General features: G+C 39.9%; 1 protein-coding gene across 2 annotated transcripts in view; it reads right to left on the bottom strand.

Moving 5' to 3' along the window:
• The window catches only part of LOC115212784 (phosphatidylinositol transfer protein alpha isoform), an 86,182-nt gene that overhangs the window by 18,690 nt on the left and 48,780 nt on the right, over positions 1-18,712 (bottom strand). For both annotated transcript variants that reach the window (XM_029781473.2, XM_036504287.1), the window contains exons 3-4: positions 3,956-4,143; positions 3,358-3,457 (exon numbers count right to left, since the gene is read on the bottom strand). In XM_029781473.2, coding sequence (XP_029637333.1) covers positions 3,358-3,457; positions 3,956-4,143 — 288 coding nt within the window. The remainder of the gene's footprint in view (positions 1-3,357; positions 3,458-3,955; positions 4,144-18,712) is intronic.

Genomic DNA, 18,712 nt, shown 5'->3' with positions numbered 1-18,712 from the left:
ACCTCCAGCCTGTTGTTAATTTGGGACCCTATGTATGAGTATAGCTTCCTTAATTCTTAAATTACCCAAATTTCTTTCATTGGCCTCAATTGCGACTGCTACGCTTTTGTCGGTGTTCCAGCATCTGTCTCAATGTTTTCTGAAGGAGGAAGCTCTCGTGTTCAGATGTTCGTTGATGCGAATGTGTAACGGTCTTGTTGTGCTACCCACATGGAACTTGTTGCATTTCTTACATTGTATTCTATACACAACATTTACCTGTTGGCATAAATCTGTGTCATGGATGGGACAGTTTGTTAGTGTACCTTGATTGTTGTCCTTCGTTTGTTTTTTAGTGAGGTATCCTCTCAGAGAGGGGCCGGAGTGGGCTAGTTGTATGTCTAGCCCTTCTCTTCTTATGGCTCTTTGGAAGGATGTAGTTATCTTCTCGCTAAAATGGGGTATTTTAAGGAAGCATGTGTTACTGGGTTTTCTATGTGTTCAGTGTGTTGGTCGTCTTGAGTACTTAATTTGATTTACAATGGATCTAGGGTACCCGTTGGTTTTCAATATATCTAGGAAGCGTGTAGTGTGGGTTACCTTGTCCTCCATTCTGCTGCACTTACTCTAGATGCGTGCAAGTTCATTTTTGGCATAAGAAATTTGGGTAATTTAAGAATTAAGGAAGCTATACTCATACATAGGGCCCCAAATTAACAACAGGCTGGAGGTTGGTAATCAATACATTATTTAGATACATCTGAATACGTGTAGGTTCATTTTTGATAATATGCTCATCTGTAGTTTATAACAAGAAAAAAAGGAAACTGCACGTATAACACGAAACTTAGAAGCAGCGCTACGGATGTACCAGCACACACGAGATTGAGACATGGCAGACCTCACTCACTTCTCATGACGAAGCCTTCCAGCTTCACAGACCCCAGTTGACCCGTCCAACCCATGCTAGCATGGAAAGCGGACGCTAAATGATGATGATGATGATGACTATGGCTGACTAAATTACAACAGTTCTTATATCCCATTGTCTGTATTATAGTGCATTGTTGTACCATTCAAAACATTTTATTCTTTACAAACAATACACAATGCTTCAAGCTAACTACAATACTCTCCTATATATATATATATATATATATATATATATATATATATATATATATATATAATACTATGGCTGCAGGTTCAAGAGAAGACAGTTACTCCATGTGCCACACTGAGATGGAACCCAAAACCATGCTGTTACAAATTGCACTTCTTAACCACAGAGCAATGCATGTACCTACATACACAATTTTTTTAAAATAAAATCTGAAATTGTATCTATCGACTTAGCACTAATGTACCACAGTATATTATATATATTTTGTGTATTATATACTTTTTATCATTGGACTGCAGCCATGCTAGTACCCCACCCTGAAGAGTTTAGTCAATGCAGCAGTATAAACATAAAAATGCATGAGCTTTCAACTACATTTAGTGGTCGAGCTTGAGTTCTTTCACTACTTCAGAAAACAGACTAGAAACTCATAAGAGGACTGAATAAATATTCACATATTGAATATAATTAAGGAATCATGATTTGCTATATCAATCAATAGACAAGTCAAGAACATGAAAACATCTATGAATCTGTTGCCTAAATTCAGAGGAAAACAAAAGTTATAAACTATTTGCTTCACTTAATTAAAGATGTTTAAAATAAAGATATTTTTAAAATTATTTGAACTTATTATTTGATAGTGTAAAGTGATCTACTAACAGGGATATCATGATTCAGATGAAAGCAAGTCAGTATTATCAACTGCTTACAAAATTGGTATGCTGTAGTTCTGAAGCAGAAATAATTAGATTCTTCTTACAATATCTCCAATTTTAATTTTGAAGTATTTCAGAGGAGGATGGGGTAAACTACCTGCATAAACCTGCTATAAAAGCAGGTAGTAATTTTACCTTGTCCTTATTCTTAGTGCAAGTTTTGAAGAGTGCAATTTGATTATAATAGTTATTTTTTCAAAGCTATAATGGCAGTAACAAAGGAGCATAGCTGGCATATTTTGCTTTATGAATTCAATAAAGGCAACAATGCAATGGGAAGTGTGAGGAATATTAATGCAGTATATAGAAATTGGATAGTAAGCCAGTGTGAACAATGGTTTCAGAAATTCTAAGCCAGAAACTACAGCCTAGAAGATGAGCCTCATCCTGGAAGATCTGTAGAACTTGATGAGGATGTTCTGCAGACCCTTGTGGAACAAAATCCTATTGTAACTGTTGAGGAACTAGCAGAGAAGATTGGTTTAGGTCATTCAACCATTCATCGACACCTACATGCCATCCGAAAACGGCCATCTTTGGTTTCAAGATGAAAGGTGTTCTTTCATCAAGATAATGCTTGGCCACATACAGTGAGGATGACATTCCAAAGGATGGAGCAGTCTGAATGGGAAACGATGCCCCACCTACCATATTTGCGAAACATTGCCCTATCTGATTACCATTAATTCCAGTCTTCAAAATCACTTGGACGGAAAAAATATGAATTGTGTAGACGAGATCAGAACAGTACTGGAGGAGTACTTTTCATCACGGACAAATGAATTTTGGAAGAGGGGCCTTGCAAGTCAACCAGATAGATAGAAGAAGATTGTAGAAAATGAAGGAGAGTCTATTTTACATTAAAAAATAACTTATTTTAGAAAATGCAGTTGTATGAATTGCAGGAAGAAAAATGTAAGATTATAATTTGTTCAGTGTCTTTTTTTTTTTTTTATTTTTAATATAAGTTTCAACTACATAACTATAAAGTACAACCAGAAAAAAAATGTTAACTCTTCAAGCAGAAAATACTGTTTTTCATTATATATTCTCATAGAGACTTTATATTTCACCACAAAACCAAAAAATGTGTAAAATATACATACCAAATTGTAATTTAGCACTGAAAATTGTCAGTGGGATTTAACTTTTTATATAAAATGTCAACATAAGAACATTTATAAGGTACTTAATTAAATAGCTGTCTGCTTGAATATACTCTTAAAATTCCATTATATTAAAGCTCAATCACCCAATAATTATTTCTTTATTGTAATTAACCCTTTAGTACTCAAACCGGACAGATCAGGCCTCTCACACTTACTCTACAATGTCATTCTAAAAATAAATAATCACATCATCGAAATTTCAAAGCTGTGAGAAAAAGTTCGATAAATTTTTAATAATGTGAATAACATTTGACAGAGTAATCTGAATGCTAAAAGGTTAAAACAATTATCAATCAGTCATATTCTAGAAAATGAACAGAAACAATGTCATCATAAGAAACTTGCTGAACTCAAATAAACAACTCACTGTGATTACTGTTCGGCAATAAGGGTAAGCATTCCAGGCCTTTTCATGGATCTCCAGTGAACCCTTTGGTGCTATAAGTTTAATTATATGTGGCACTTTACTGAGAATTAAATAAAAAATAATTAAAACAAGCAATTGCAATTAAACATGTAAAATAATTGGCTTTACAAATATATAATTCTTTGATGCACAAAATTTTCATGACACACAATTACAATGTATAATCCTGATCCACTAGACACCACTTCAGATGAATCAAAACTGCATGCTTTAAAATATTCATATTCTAATTAAAGCTTACCATAATTTTCAGTAAGTAATTATATTCGTTACAAGCATCAGGTTTAATATATCAATAAATAAAAGTGATATTTTGATAAACTACACCAAACCCATTATTTATTTTATCGAAACACACAAGCAGTGAATTTTGCTGTATATATAGTCACTAAAGAATTAAGAATTTTTTTCATTTTAACATCACAAGACTTAAATCTTAAAATTAAAATTTCTCAGCACCATTACACCATTACATGCACAATTCAAAAGTTGAGATTTATTAAAAATAAAGCAAGTAAAAAATGTTCAGTTTTCTTACTCATTCAAATGGTACACCTTGTGTGTATATTGGCCCTCAGTATAAGTTTTGTTATTTGCACATAATGGGTCAGGAGGACAAAGTGAAGTTGCAGTAAATGGTTCATTCATTAATACTTCAACACCTTCTCCACCTCCAGTTTCCTTTTTACTTGTTTCAGCTACTGAATATAATTGAGCTATTTGGTACTGCAAAACAAAAAGAATAAATTTTAAGAGATGGTTTAAAATAAATTGGACTAATAGATCAAAAAGAAATACACAATGTCTGTTCAAAAAGAAATCTAACTCTTTGTTTGTACACAATTTAATTACCCTGCTACCAACATCTTTTCCAGTTTGGGAACCTGCTTTCACTAGTAAAACAGTTTTCACCGAGAATTTTCCCTCATCTCTTCTGTGGGTTTCAAATTTGAGAACAGAAAGTTTGTAAGGGCCAAATCCAGAGAATAGGGCAGCAGGATTATTCTTGCTCTAAAGCAGTGATTCTGAAACAGAGTCCACATAAGATTTTTGGGGATCAACACAAACAAAATAAATTGTTTACAGTATTATTTTATGGGTTCAGGAAAAAATGTTGCTTTCGATATATTGAAAGAGACAGCTAGGTTTCTTTCTGAATCGTGTTGCTCTAAATCATGTGAAACTAATTAAAAACAAAATTCAAGATCCCTTTTGCATTTCAGTGACTGCTTTTTCCTTTTTTTGGTGGGGGGGACACCAAACCACTATAATTAGTGTCTTTTTTGTTTTGACATCACAGCCACATTTTACCACCTGTAATGCCATTCTCAAAACATTTTCATCAGCATTCAAATGAGAAAACAAGTCATGATTATCTGGCTGATCTGATTCTGGTTTTATTCAGCTGTCAGCAAACATGGCGTAAATTTTGTGACAAGAAGGCAGCAACTTCAATGTTACTTAAAATTGTGTGCACAGCTCAAATAATGCTCTCATTGGTCCTATTGTAACACTACAAAAGTCTTAGTAAAAGTTTTCCCATTTGAAGGATTTTAGACAAATAAATCAACCCCAGTACTTTTAGCTTGATATTTATTCTATCAGTTTCTTTAACTGAACTGCTAAGTTATGAGGATGTAAATGCACCAACACCAGTTGTAAAGTGGTGATGGATGACAGACACATACACATATATATACAGTGGGTTTCATCCTGTTTCCATGTACCAAATCCATTCACAAGGCTTTGGTTGGCCCGAGGCTATAGTAGAAGACACTTGCCTAAAGTACTACACAGTGGGACTGAACCCAGAACCATGTGATTGGGAAGCAAGTGTCTTACCACTCAGCCATTCCTGCACCTACTTAAGCAAATTTAAGATTTGTTTAATTTAGAGTGTGTTGATCAAGGCGATCACTCCTGAATTTAAAAAAAAAAATCAGTAATCCAGAAAGGCTTTGAAAAATTCATGTTGAGCCTGTATTAGGTAAAAAATGATCTAATCATTATTCATAAGTTCAATGCATTAGTTTGTGAAATGGAAAATGCAGAAAACTTGACTTTGTAACATGTTCAAAGCAATAAAATGTACAAACACTGATTTCCCCAAAATTTAACATTTTTGTTACATATTATTACATATATCTTCACCCTCTTTCTGCTCTTAAAAAGGAAAACAAAAAATTCATAGCCATCACTGTGACAAGTGAGTATGACCCAATAGCACGTAACATGTTTTTGTTAATTGTTTTAGGTGCCTATGCAGTTGCAAGGAGACACAGACATCATATTGGCTCACCAACTCATTAACAGAGCAGAATATCAAGGATGTGGCAGTTGGAATGAGAGATGGCTGTACCAGCAGTAGCCTGGTGCTAATCTTCAGCTGAGTAGATGGGAGCAATGTAAAATGAAGAACCTTACTCAAGGTCACAACATATTGTACAATCCAAGAATTGAACCTAAGACTTTATGATCATCAGCCTAATACCTACAGATCCTAATATTACCTACCATAGGTTGTAATTATTATTAGGAATGTATATATATATATATATATATATATATATATTAATTCTATTAATAAATATACCTGTATTTACATTCAAGCTAATTATATATTTTCTAAAAATTATAATTGTTGTATTTAATATTTTTTATATAGTATCAGCTTTACGTTTAGAAAGTCTCTCCCACTCCTTTTTATGAGACAAATATAAACAGCTGTCATCATTCCTACCAGCCAACAGCAAAATTCACTCATTTACTTTAACCCTTTTGTTACCATATTTCTGTTGAGATGCTCTGTGTTTATTTCAATTAATCTAAACTCAACAAATATTTAATACAGAAATTTTTTATTGAAAAATATACAGTGAGTTTAAATTGATAATTTTGACATTTATTTTTAATTTAAATACCAATGTTTGTGAAAATATATTTATCCACTGCTCTGCAATTATTCAAAACACATAACATTACCTCCCTTATTACCTAGTGAATTTATAATATTGAGGCTACTGCCAATACACTATATCTTAAATGAAAGCTAATAGCCAAACGTTACATAGGTACATTACAACAGTCCTCTGCCATGAGAAATGAAATTGGTAATGTAATAATGTATTTTAGAATGTGTAAAAATGCATTATGAAATAATTTGATTCTAATAATATACTCTGGAATAAACTCTCTCTCTCTCTGGGCAAGTTTATTCCACTACAGCCTTGGGGCTGACCAAAGCCTTGTGAGTAAATTTGATATACAGAAACTAAAAAGAACCCATCATATGCATGCACACATGAGCACTACTGCCTCTTTGCATCTGACATTGTGTGACAGTTGTAAGCAAGGGTCACCATGTAAATGGTGTCCTTTTTTCCAATCTCAAGAGACATGTTTGGTTGTGGGGAAATATTAGCTTACTTGGAAACAGGTGAGTGGCTGGTGACAGGAAGAATATCCAGTAGTAGAAAAATTTGCATGACCCATGAGAGCATGGAAATATGCATATCAAAATAATTATATATATAGCCAAAAGGGAGGCTGGGCGGCAGGTATACATAGCCAAAGATGTAGCAGAAAAGAAGAAGTTTGCCAATGTCCTGCAACATGAGGACCAAAGAGCTGAGATATTTCGGATTGCCAGACAGTGTGTGAGAGAAAATAGTGATGTTACAGGAGAGAAATGTGTCCGCATGGATGATGGGGCACTTGCTTTTAATGTTGGTGAAAAGAAAGAGGCTTGGAGAAGCCATTATGAAAGACTGCTGAATGGGGAGAATGAATGGGAGGAGGAGAGTCTGCCAAATGTTGACCCAGTAGAGGGACCAACTATCCGAATAGACAGCTCCCTTGTAGTTAAGGCAATTAAGGATATGAAAACAGGTAAAGCCCCCGGCCCATCAGGAATCACTGCTGGGATGCTTAAAACAGCTGGCTATGTGGGCTATGGCCTAGTCACCCGTATTGTAAACCAGGTAGTTCACAATGGAGTCATACCCAATGACTGGCGTAGCAGCACCATAGTCAACTGCTACAAGGGTAAGGGTGATGCCCTAGATAGAAATAACTACAGGGGTATTAAACTGTTGGATCAGGTGATGAAGGTCACAGAGAGGGTCATAACCCATCTCATTAGGGAGAGAATTTGCTTAGATGAGATGCAGTTCGGTTTTGTGCCGGGTAAAAGCACCACTGATGCTATATTCCTGGTCCGACAACTGCAGGAGAAGTACCTAGCTAAAGATAAACCCCTCTACATAGCTTTTGTGGACTTGGAGAAAGCCTTTGACAGGGTTCCCCGATCCCTTATCTGGTGGTCGATGCGGAAACTGGAAATTGATGAATGGCTAATAAGGGCTGTACAGGCTCTATACAGAGAGGCTGTCAGCAAGGTTAGGATTGGCAACGAATATAGTGAAGAATTCCGCGTAGAAGTAGGTGTACACCAAAGCTCAGCCCTCAGTCCCCTTTTATTCATCATAATCCTCCAGGCAATAACAGAGGAATTCAAAACAGGATGCCCCTGGGAGCTCCTCTATGCTGATGACCTGGCTCTCATAGCAGAATCACAACCGGAACTAGAAAAGAAATTTCAGGTGTGGAAGCAAGGGTTAGAATCAAAGAGCCTTAGAGTAAATGTAGCAAAGACCAAAGTTATAGTAAGCAGAAAGCGAACTCAGCACACACACCCTCGGGCAGGTGGCCCTGCTCGATCTGTAGGAAAGGTGTAGGTAGAAACTCCATAAGATGCACCCAGTGTAAGCTATGGACGCATAAGAGGTGCAGCAACATCAAAGGGAAATTAACTGATAAGATAGCTTTCATGTGCAGCAGATGCACAGGGACAATAGACACCACAGACACTCAGAAAACAGATTCCATCACACTCCAGGGGGAGAAACTAGAAGTAGTTGATAGTTTCCGCTACCTGGCTGACCAAGTTAGTAGTGGAGGTGGATGCTCAGAGAGTATCACTACTAGAATACGAATAGCCTGGGCAAAGTTCAGAAAGCTCCTACCCCTACTGGCGACAAAGGGTCTCTCGCTCAGAGTGAAAGGTAGATTGTATGATGCATGTGTGCGAACTGCCATGCTTCACGGTAGTGAAACATGGGCTGTGACTGCAGAGGACATGCGTAGACTTGAAAGAAATGAAGCTAGCATGATCCGCTGGATGTATAATGTCAGTGTGCACGCACAACAGAGTCTAAGCACCCTGAGAGAAATGCTGGACATAAGAAGCATCAGATGTGGTGTGCAAGAGCGACACTTGCGATGGTATGGTCATGTACTGCGGATGGATGAGGAGAGATGTGTGAAGAAGTGCCACTCCCAAACAGTTGAAGGTATCAGGGGAAGAGGTAGACCCAGGAAGACATGGGATGAGGTGGTCAAGCATGACCTCAGAACGTTGAGCCTCACTGAGGCAATGGCGAAGGACCGAGATCTCTGGAGATGTGCTGTGACTACAAAGACCCAGGATGCTTCCGGCTCCAGTTCCACATAGCCCCTGCCCATTCAAAGTACCCTGGATCCCAGAACGTCTCGCTGTGCTTGAGGAGACCTGTTGAGTCAAGTACATGAACATCGAAATAAATATAAATATCAATGGAAATAGTAGTTGTGATACCTGTGCCGGTGGCACATAAAAAGCACCATCCGGATGTGGTCGTTGCCAGTGCCACCTCGACTGGCTTCTGTGCCGGTGGAACATAAAAAGCACCATCCAAACGTGGCCGATGCCAGCGCCGCCCCGACTGGCTTCTGTGCCAGTGACACATAAAAAGCACCATCTGAACGTGGCCGTTGCCAGCGTCGCCTTAGCTGGTTTCCGTGCTGGTGGCACGTTAAAAGCTCCAACCGAACGTGGCCGATGCCGGACCCCTCCTGGCACCTGTGCAGGTGGCACATAAAAAGCACCCACTACACTCACGGAGTGGTTGGCGTTAGGAAGGGCATCCAGCTGTAGAAACTCTGCCAGATCAGACTGCAGCCTGGTGCAGCCTCTGGCTTCCCAGACCCCGGTCGAACCATCCAACCCGTGCTAGCGCGGAAAACGGACGTTAAACGATGATGATGATGATATATATATATCCCCAAAATTCTTCGTTTTGGGGGTTTACTATATATATATATATATATATATATATATATATATATATATATATATATATATATATATAGTAAATCCCCAAAACGAAGAACACAAGAAAAAAAAATGTGGTGCATGTAAAGTACTAGCAGCCACTCAGGGAAGGAAAGCAAGATGGTTTAACGTTTTGAGCAATGCTCTTCTTCAGAAACAGAGGAAAGTCCAGTAGAAAGGAAGATGGAGGAAGAAAATCGCCAACGATTCACATGTGGTTACATTTTGAAAAAAAAATGCATACATGTATATATATAAACTTTTGAATGGTACAACAATGCACTATAATACAGACAATGGGATATATACCTGTTGTAATTTAGTCAGCCATAGTCTGATGATATTTCAGAATAAAATTCCTTCTTCAGATATTCTTAGATGGATTCGCTGCTATTTATTTATTTATTTTTTGACTCCATCTAAGAATATCTTAAGGAATTTTATTCCAAAATATCATCAGACTATGGATGACTAAATTTCCACAGATATATAGTCCATTCAAAACCTTTTATTCTTTACAAACAATACACAATGCTTCAGGCAAACTATAATACTCTCCTATATATATATATATATATATATATATATATATATATATATACATACACACACACACACACACACAGGGTGTGATGGGTAAATTGTTGCCATTTTATATTTTTAATTTCGTACATGTGCATTATTTGTTTTTGATTCTGTCGACTACACAGTATAATAGGGTCAGTTGGGCACCGTCTGTGAGAAAAAAACATGACACAATTCAATCTGCCAGAAATTTGGAAATGACATGCTGTACTGCTTAGCATATGTGCTGGAAGCTTCAATACAAATATTTCAGAGTGTTTGGGTGTCAATCTGAGGACATGTACCAAGAGTGATAAAAATCAAACATCCAAATATCATCATGGCATTTGGAGTGCTCGCTAGTGATGGTGATGTTATGCCTCCATCTTCCCATACAGCCTCAGACTCAACATGGAGGCCTACATCCAGTGCTGCCCTGGGTCAAGAGAGTGGCTGCTGGAACACCCTATGTCTAGCAACAGAACTCTGCATCATGCCACACAAACAGGAGATCCTAGTCATGGCTGTTAGACAATTTCTGCGATTACACCACCCCTAACATCTGGCCACCTAGCTCCCCAAACTGCAACACTCTTGACTATCATGTGTGGGGTGTAGTTGAGTGAGAGACCAACAAAACTCCTTCTAACACCGAAGATGAACTGAAGGCAAGGATTGTGGCAACATTCACCAACTTAAACAAGGAGACTGTCCAGAAGAGTTGCAGGAGATTCCAAAATTGTGTGGAGGCCATGGTTGAAGCCAATGGTGATTTTATTGAATAAATTTACTCTTTAATTTTCAAGATATTTTAAAGTAATCTTGGTTAATACATCTGTTAAAATGTGATGTCAGTTTCATACATACATGCACACAAACTCACACGCATGCTTAAAACAAACCCCAGGCTGCCTGTCACCAGATGTCTCCTATCTTGGCTATATGGATGCATGTTAAATATGCACACGAACATCAGATTATAAGTTACTCCTAATCTCTCCTCCTCAACCACTTATATACTTCTAAATATCCTCACTTACATATATTAAAAACAACCTCCCTCCCTTTTCTTACATCCATATATATATTAGGACCAATCCCATTCTGACTACTCTACTTCCTTAAGATAGAAAAGAAGCTATGCAAAAGATAAGCACCACTTTTGTTTCGCTTACTCTTTCATCTAGTATTTCTCTATAGATATTCTAATGTGTAAAATAGCTTCTCATTGCAATGTTTTTTCATTGTAGTGTGAATAGAGGTAGTCAGTGTGTGTGATAGGATAAACTGACTAATTATAGACAATTCAGCATCAATATTTATCTCTGTATGTGTTCTACAGTTAGGATTCATAGAAGAACAGAACACTTATCAAGTGTTGAGTAAGTGCACAAATCAGACTGCAACAATTCATTCTGCAGACCAGCTCAGAAATCTCTTCTTTACAACTTTCAGCTTCTGCTATCCATCTGAGCCTCTGAAATATATACATGTTCTGCAACAGTCAAAAATTTTCCACATTACAGAAAAGAATGACCATTGAAGATGCAATAGAAACTGCCATTAATGACATGCTGTGCATACTGAACAACCAGTTGATTCAATATAAGCATTCAACAGTTTATTATGGTTTTCCAGCTGTAAACCAACAACAAAATGTACTTAGCAAACCAGATGAATTAAATCTTTCAGCTAAAGCCTAATAGAATGATCACATATGCTCAATAACAAAGATATTGTCTCTGAGACAATTAAAACAAAAAATTGACAACAACGAAGGTAACCTAATAGTTATTGATGCTCTAGGAAGAATGGGTGAAACTTTACTGCTGAACTTAAATTGTTACTGTCCTAAGTAAAAATGGCCTGCTGTAGTTTCATTAGGTGTTGTAGCTACACTATTGAATTTCGAACAGACTACTTATTCGTATGTTATGGATGACCAGTAATTTCTGGTTCAAAGAAACTCATTTCCAGTCATAGTCCAAAATAGTAAAGCATCATATCATGTTATCCACAATATTCTTGATTCAATGTATGTTATTCAAAATGGCTGCCCCCTCTCTGATCATCAAATGTGCATGCCCATTATATCAAGGGAAGCCACTCAAATCATAGCACAATTTGCATAACATCTTGCTTCAAGCTTCATTCTTCAGTAAAATCTAGAACATGCCATATCCCTTCATGATGCAACTACTTGCCTTCTGCACAATGCTTAACTACTAGTAAGAGACAAAGTGCCACTTACATCTTGAAGCTTTGAGTCACATACTTCAAGACACAATGAACAACTTCTTGGATGGAAACTTTTACTCTTCAGTGGCAGTTTTCAACAAAATTCTCCTAGTGGTCTGTAGAGGTCAGTGGTTTTAGAAGGAAAAGTTGAACATCTTATCTGGCCACCACAGTCCACATATCTCAATATTATTGAACATTTATGGTGCATTTTAGAAAAACAAGTAAGGAGTCGATATCCACCACCATCATCACTGCAAGAACTGGAGAGTGTTTTAGCTGAAGAATGGACAAAAAGTCCTTTGGAAACAATTCAGACTTTGTATGCATCTGTAACAGGATCTGGATTCGGTATCACTGGAGGGGTGTCCGATCCGATCCCGTCACATTCAATTTTAGTTAAAATAACAGACAATCAGGCGATCTACGAACACAGCAAAAAATGTTGTGTTTTTCTCGTCGTAATGTAGGACTGGTGCACGTGTTCTCTGGAGGGAAACCGACAGCCGAATCTGTAGTACTGATTCTTGTTTGTTGGTCGATACACGTCCGTTCACGAGGGCTGCTAGGGCCAAAAAGAGTGAATGAGCGAACCGCGTTTTAGGGGTCAGTTCCCCGCACATGCGCATGGGGAAGACTTCCGGTGGCCAACCAGAAGTAATCCCATTCTGCGCATGTGCGCTGAACCTTACACAGCAGTTTCACTACATGGCTCCCCCTCGAGTGCGGAAGTACGAAACAAGAAAATTGTAGTGGCTGCAGAAAACAGATGGCTGCCGATCCCCCAGAAGATTTGTTACACAATATGACACAAAAACAAGAAATTTAAAAGAAAGAAAGTCAAATGTAAATTGTCTTTGAGAGTTTCTTGGGCCAATGTACTGTTCTGCCTGATCTTGTGATATACGGTGTGCTCGGGGCACCCGTTGACGGCGAAGGTGGTGTTGTGGGAGCCGGTGAAGGCAATGGTGTCTGTGCAGATGAAAGTGTTGTTAAAGGTTCATAGGTGTGTGTGGCAACGGTGTCATCAAGAGATGAAGACGCCTCAAAATATGCTTTTCTCAGTCGGTCCACGTATGACCATTCATTTCAATGGTGAAAACCTTAGGTGTGCGAGAAAGCACATGGAAAGGTCCTTTATAAGGAGAAACAAGTGGTCCCTTGACAGAGTCGTCCCGAACAAAAACATGCGACCAAGTGTCCATATCCGGTGGGAGATGGGATGGTGGAGATTGTTTCCTGAGAACCATGGGCGGAAGATTTGAAAAATAGGAACGCAGTCTGGCAACATAGGTCGCCGGATCATGGGGCTGGGAAGTGTCTGGCACCAACATCGTACCAGACAATGCCAGTGTGGTACCATACAGTAGCACTGCAGAAAACCCCAGGTCTGCCTTGACAGCAGTGCGACAACCAAGAAGCACAAATGGCAGAAATTCAGTCCAAAACTGTGGATCTGAAGAGGCACGAAGAGCGGCCTTGAGCTGTCTATGGAACCGTTCAACTAATCCATCAGACGCCGGATGATAACTGGTAGTGTGAATATGATGCACACCTAAAATGTGTGACAATTCACAAAATAGCGAAGCTTCAAACTGACGTCCACGATCAGTAGTCAATCTGGACGGAACTCCGAAACGGGAAATCCAGTTCGAAACGAAGGCTTGCGCAATAGTCTCAGCAGAAATGTCTGCTATCAGAATGGCTTCTGGCCAGCGGGAGAAACGATCGACACAAGTTAACAGATAAGAAAACCCGCGACTCACAGGCCATGGACCAACCAGATCGATGTGGACATGGCGAAAACGGGCCTCCGTAGGGAGAAAATGTCCAAGCAGGGCACAAACGTGCCGTTGAATCTTGGACCGTTGACACTTGGAGCAGGTGCGTGTCCAAGAAGTAATAGTGGGACGCATATTCGGCCAGAAAAACCGAGCAGTGATCAGCTTAAGGGTGGCAGCGATGCCAGGATGTGACAAGGAGTGCAGTGCTTCAAACACTGAGCGTTGATGATTCTCAGGCACGAGTGGTCTGGGAGAACCAGTGGAAGTATCACAAAGAATGGTGCCTTCGGCTGATGGAAGCGGAAGGTAGGAAAACTGGCAACAGGAGAACTTGGGTGAAGTTAAGTCTAACGACGCCAAAGGTGGCTGCTCCTGCGAGAAGGCAGTTAAGTCGATAGCAGCAGGAGACGAAAGGGCGCAGACTGGAAGGCGAGAGAGAGCGTCAGCAGGAACGTTCTCTTTTCCAGTTATGTGTCGAATGTTACTAGTGAATTGAGAGATAAAATCCAGGTGCTGCAAAGCACGAGGCAAGAGTTTGTCCGTTTTTGAACACAGGGCAAACGTAAGGGGCTTGTGATCCATATAGATCACAAAATCTCGCCCTTCAAGTTGATGCTGGAAATGACGAACCTAGGAGCTCACGATCAAAAGTGCTGTATCGTCGTTCAGCTGGTTGCAGTTGGCGGGAAAAGAAAGCCAGAGGTCAAGTATGATAATCCACTGTGTGTTGTAACACAGCGCCAATCGCAGTGTCCAATGCGTCTACAGTCAAAGAGAGAGAAGCACCAGGAACCGGATGTACAAGCAAAGAAACAGAAGCCAGCTCCTTCTTAATGGACTCAAAGGCTGTCAGTGCCTCAACAGAGAGGGTGACTTGACCGTCCTTTCTAGGAGTGTCCTTTAATAGCCTGGTGAGAGGAAGTAGCTTATCTGCACAACCGGGAATAAAACGTCTGTAGAAACTGATCATCCCTAGATAATGCCTGAGCTGGCGCAAGGAAGTGGGAGATGCGATGCGTTGAATGGCATCGACCTTTGACGACAGATGCCTGATTCCACTCAAATCAATATGATGGCCTAGAAAATCTAAAGAAGAGCGTCCGAAAACACACTTGTCGGGATTTATACGTATACTATAAGCCCGAAGACGCTGAAAAAGCTGAGAAAGGTGCTGGAGATGATTTTCACGTGTGTCACTCGCAATGAGTATATCATCGACATAGGCAAACACAAAATCAAGACCGCGGACAACCTCATCAATGAAGCGCTGGAAAGTGCTGGTAGCATTCCGCAAACCGAAACTCATATACAAAAACTCAAAATACCCAAAGGGGGTAGTGATTGCAGTTTTCGGAACGTCAGCTGGGTTGACCGGTATTTGATGGTACGCGCATATAAGGTCGACCTTCGAAAAAATGGTACAACCATGGAGATTTGCCATAAAATCCTGCAGATTTCTGATTGGATACCGGTCGGCTATTGTTACAGCATTGAGGCGTCGATAGTCTCCTACCGGGCGAAAATCAGACTCACCCTTTCGCGCCAAATAAAGGGGAGACGCCCATGAGCTGGTGGAGGGGCGTATAAGGCCAAGTTGGAGCATGTGCTCAAACTCGGCCCTAGCCGCTTTTAGACAGTCAGGCGCAAGGCGCCGTGGGCGCGAAGAAACAGGCAGCCCAGTGGTGGTGATAAAATGAAGGGTCGAGTGGGTAGGCTTTTCCGGTTGAAAGGCAATGTCCACTAGCTCCAGAAATGAAGCCAAAAGAGAATGAAAAGTGTCTCCAGAGGTGGCAACAAAGAATGTCGGGCTAAGGGCCGCATTGGTGGAACTCCCAGTCGGCGTAGAGAGCGACGTCATGCTGTCAAGAAGCCTCTGACGCCTGACATCCACCAATAGATTAAACTTATCCAAGAAATCAGCGCCAAGAATAGGATGGGGGATGTCAGCGATGACGAAAACCCATTGAAAATCTCGACGAAGATTGATGTCGAGGCGCAGCGAAATCTGACCGAAGGTGGATATAGGAGACGAGTCAATGGCATGCAAGACAATTGAAGAGCGCTTGGGCTTGTCTGCAGTCAGACGAAGGGGCCCGATGCTGCAACAAGAGCTGGTGTCTACCATGAAGAATTTCTTCGACACCAGATCTTTTACAAAGAACGCACGATTTTTGGGAAACGAAAAGGAAGAAGGTACCGTGCTCACCTCTTCCAGATTTAGTTTCCCGAGGGCTGAAAGTGCACGGCTGGGTACACCGTTCTGCGTTGTCGGCATACTTTGAATGGTGCCAGCCGGAACGAGACAGAGCCACTGCGACTACGACTGAGTGGTCGGCGGCGGATCGCACGGCACAGATCATCGATTCGCTGTGTAAGCGCATCGATCCTCTCGGTTAAAGAACTTTGCGTTGGAGAAACTGTCGGAGGGGGCTCTGTACATGCGCACAGGCCTCGCGATGGAGATGGCCCCGAAAATTCTAATATTTTATCGGCCATCGTGGCAATCTTTTCTATTGAAACAGACTCCACTGCCGTGGCCAACATTGTCTGCACGTGGGCAGGCAACCTGGAGAAGAAAATCTTCCGCAAGAGTGGTGCGTCTGCTGCATTTCTGCTCAGCTCCCTTAGGTGGCGCAGGAACTGGGAGGGAGTCCTGTACCCCAACTGTTCATCGGCCATCAGCTCATTAAATTTACTCTCCTCCAACCGCGTGTTGTGGCGGAGGATTTCGGCTTTTACTGACGTGTATGTGGCGTCAGGGTGGGGACTCATTATGAGATCCCTGACCGATGTGGCGAGTCGGGGATGCAAACTCGAATAGAGCAGATGCAACTGCTGCTGTGGAGGAACGGCATGTGCGTCAAAATGCAACTCCACCTGGGCAAACCACAGACCCGCATCCCCTGTGAATAAAGGCAAACCTAATGCAGCCATCACATTCTGATCCCATCACATTCAATTTTAGTTAAAATAACAGACAAGTCAGGCGATCTACGAACACAGCAAAAAATGTTGTGTTTTTCTCGTCGTAATGTAGGACTGGTGCACGTGTTCTCTGGAGGGAAACCGACAGCCGAATCTGTAGTACTGATTCTTGTTTGTTGGTCGAAATGATTCGTTGTGGTTCGCTGCTTGGTTGGTGTGAAGTCCTCAGAGACTGCCAATACACGTCCGTTCACGAGGGCTGCTAGGGCCAAAAAGAGTGAATGAGCGAACCGCGTTTTAGGGGTCAGTTCCCCGCACATGCGCATGGGGAAGACTTCCGGTGGCCAACCAGAAGTAATCTCATTCTGCGCATGTGCACTGAACCTTACACAGCAGCATCACTACACGTCCATACCTTGTAGAATTCAAACTGTAATTACTGCCAAAGGCAGTCCTACTCCATGTTAAAATAAGTTTGTTTGATATTTTAAGGTGTTCCCACTATTTTGTCAAACCCCTGTGTATATGTATACACACACACACACACACACACTCATACATACATACACACACATATGTTCATACTGACACAATGTAGTGAACTGGAAGACGCATTAGAAAATTGAATAAAATGCTTTGCACTATTTGTTCTGGATTTACATGCTCTAATTTCAAATCCCACCAAGATCAATTTTGTATTCTATCTCTGTAGGATCAACAAAATAAAGTACAGGCTAGTATTGGGGTCAATTTAATTGACCACGAGCCTGCACCAACATGTAATAGTCTAGAATGGTACAGTAGAGCCCAGATCTCTTCTAAAGCATGCAGTTCTGACAACAGGTGAAGTGACACATTGGAATACATAGCTGATATATCAACAATATTAGCAATTTGCAGGATTTCCCAGAATGGAGACCTCTACACAGTCTATGTTCAGTTTTAATTTCTGCATGTAGCTGGGAATCTGGGAAGTAGGATATAAGTAAAGTGAATGTGGAGTCAGCAAAATCAAGCGACCAAACACTTTTCTATTAGCATGTGAGTGAGTGATGGTTTGTCTCTCAGAAGGATAATATTTTTAGTATAGTCCAGAATTTATTATGCAACTTTCTTGATATATGATTTAAATGAATAAATAAAATCTATAGAGAAAATTTCAATTTTTCATGTTAGCAACAAAGATCAAATCAAATCCAGCCAAAATATTCTACCTGTTTTAAGTTCAAACCAACCAGATTGGTTCTTACCTTACAATGTCAGTCAAAATATATACAATTACATCATCAAAATCTTGTAGGTACAAGATAATAACTGATTTAATCAAACAATGTTAATAAACAAGAATTATAATACATTTTAATCTGAATGCTAAAATCTCAATCAAAGAGATTGACATGTTAGTGTAGTAAATGAAGATAAAGATTGAAGCAGCTGAACTAAAATTATGATTTGCAAACAATAGCACAAAGAATTATAATTGCATACGGTAATGGAACAGAAATCTTTGGTGTGGTTGCAATAGCATGATCAGTATTTATAAATATATAGATATTCAGTTGTACTTCAGGAATATCATTTTGCCAATAATAAATGCATACACTGGTTCAGTTTCATTTATTTATTATTTGTC

This window comes from Octopus sinensis, linkage group LG6 (genome assembly GCF_006345805.1).
Source record: "Octopus sinensis linkage group LG6, ASM634580v1, whole genome shotgun sequence".
Classification (NCBI taxonomy): domain Eukaryota; kingdom Metazoa; phylum Mollusca; class Cephalopoda; order Octopoda; family Octopodidae; genus Octopus; species Octopus sinensis.
Note: the sequence above shows the minus strand (reverse complement) of the source record. Positions and strands in the feature narration are given on the sequence as shown.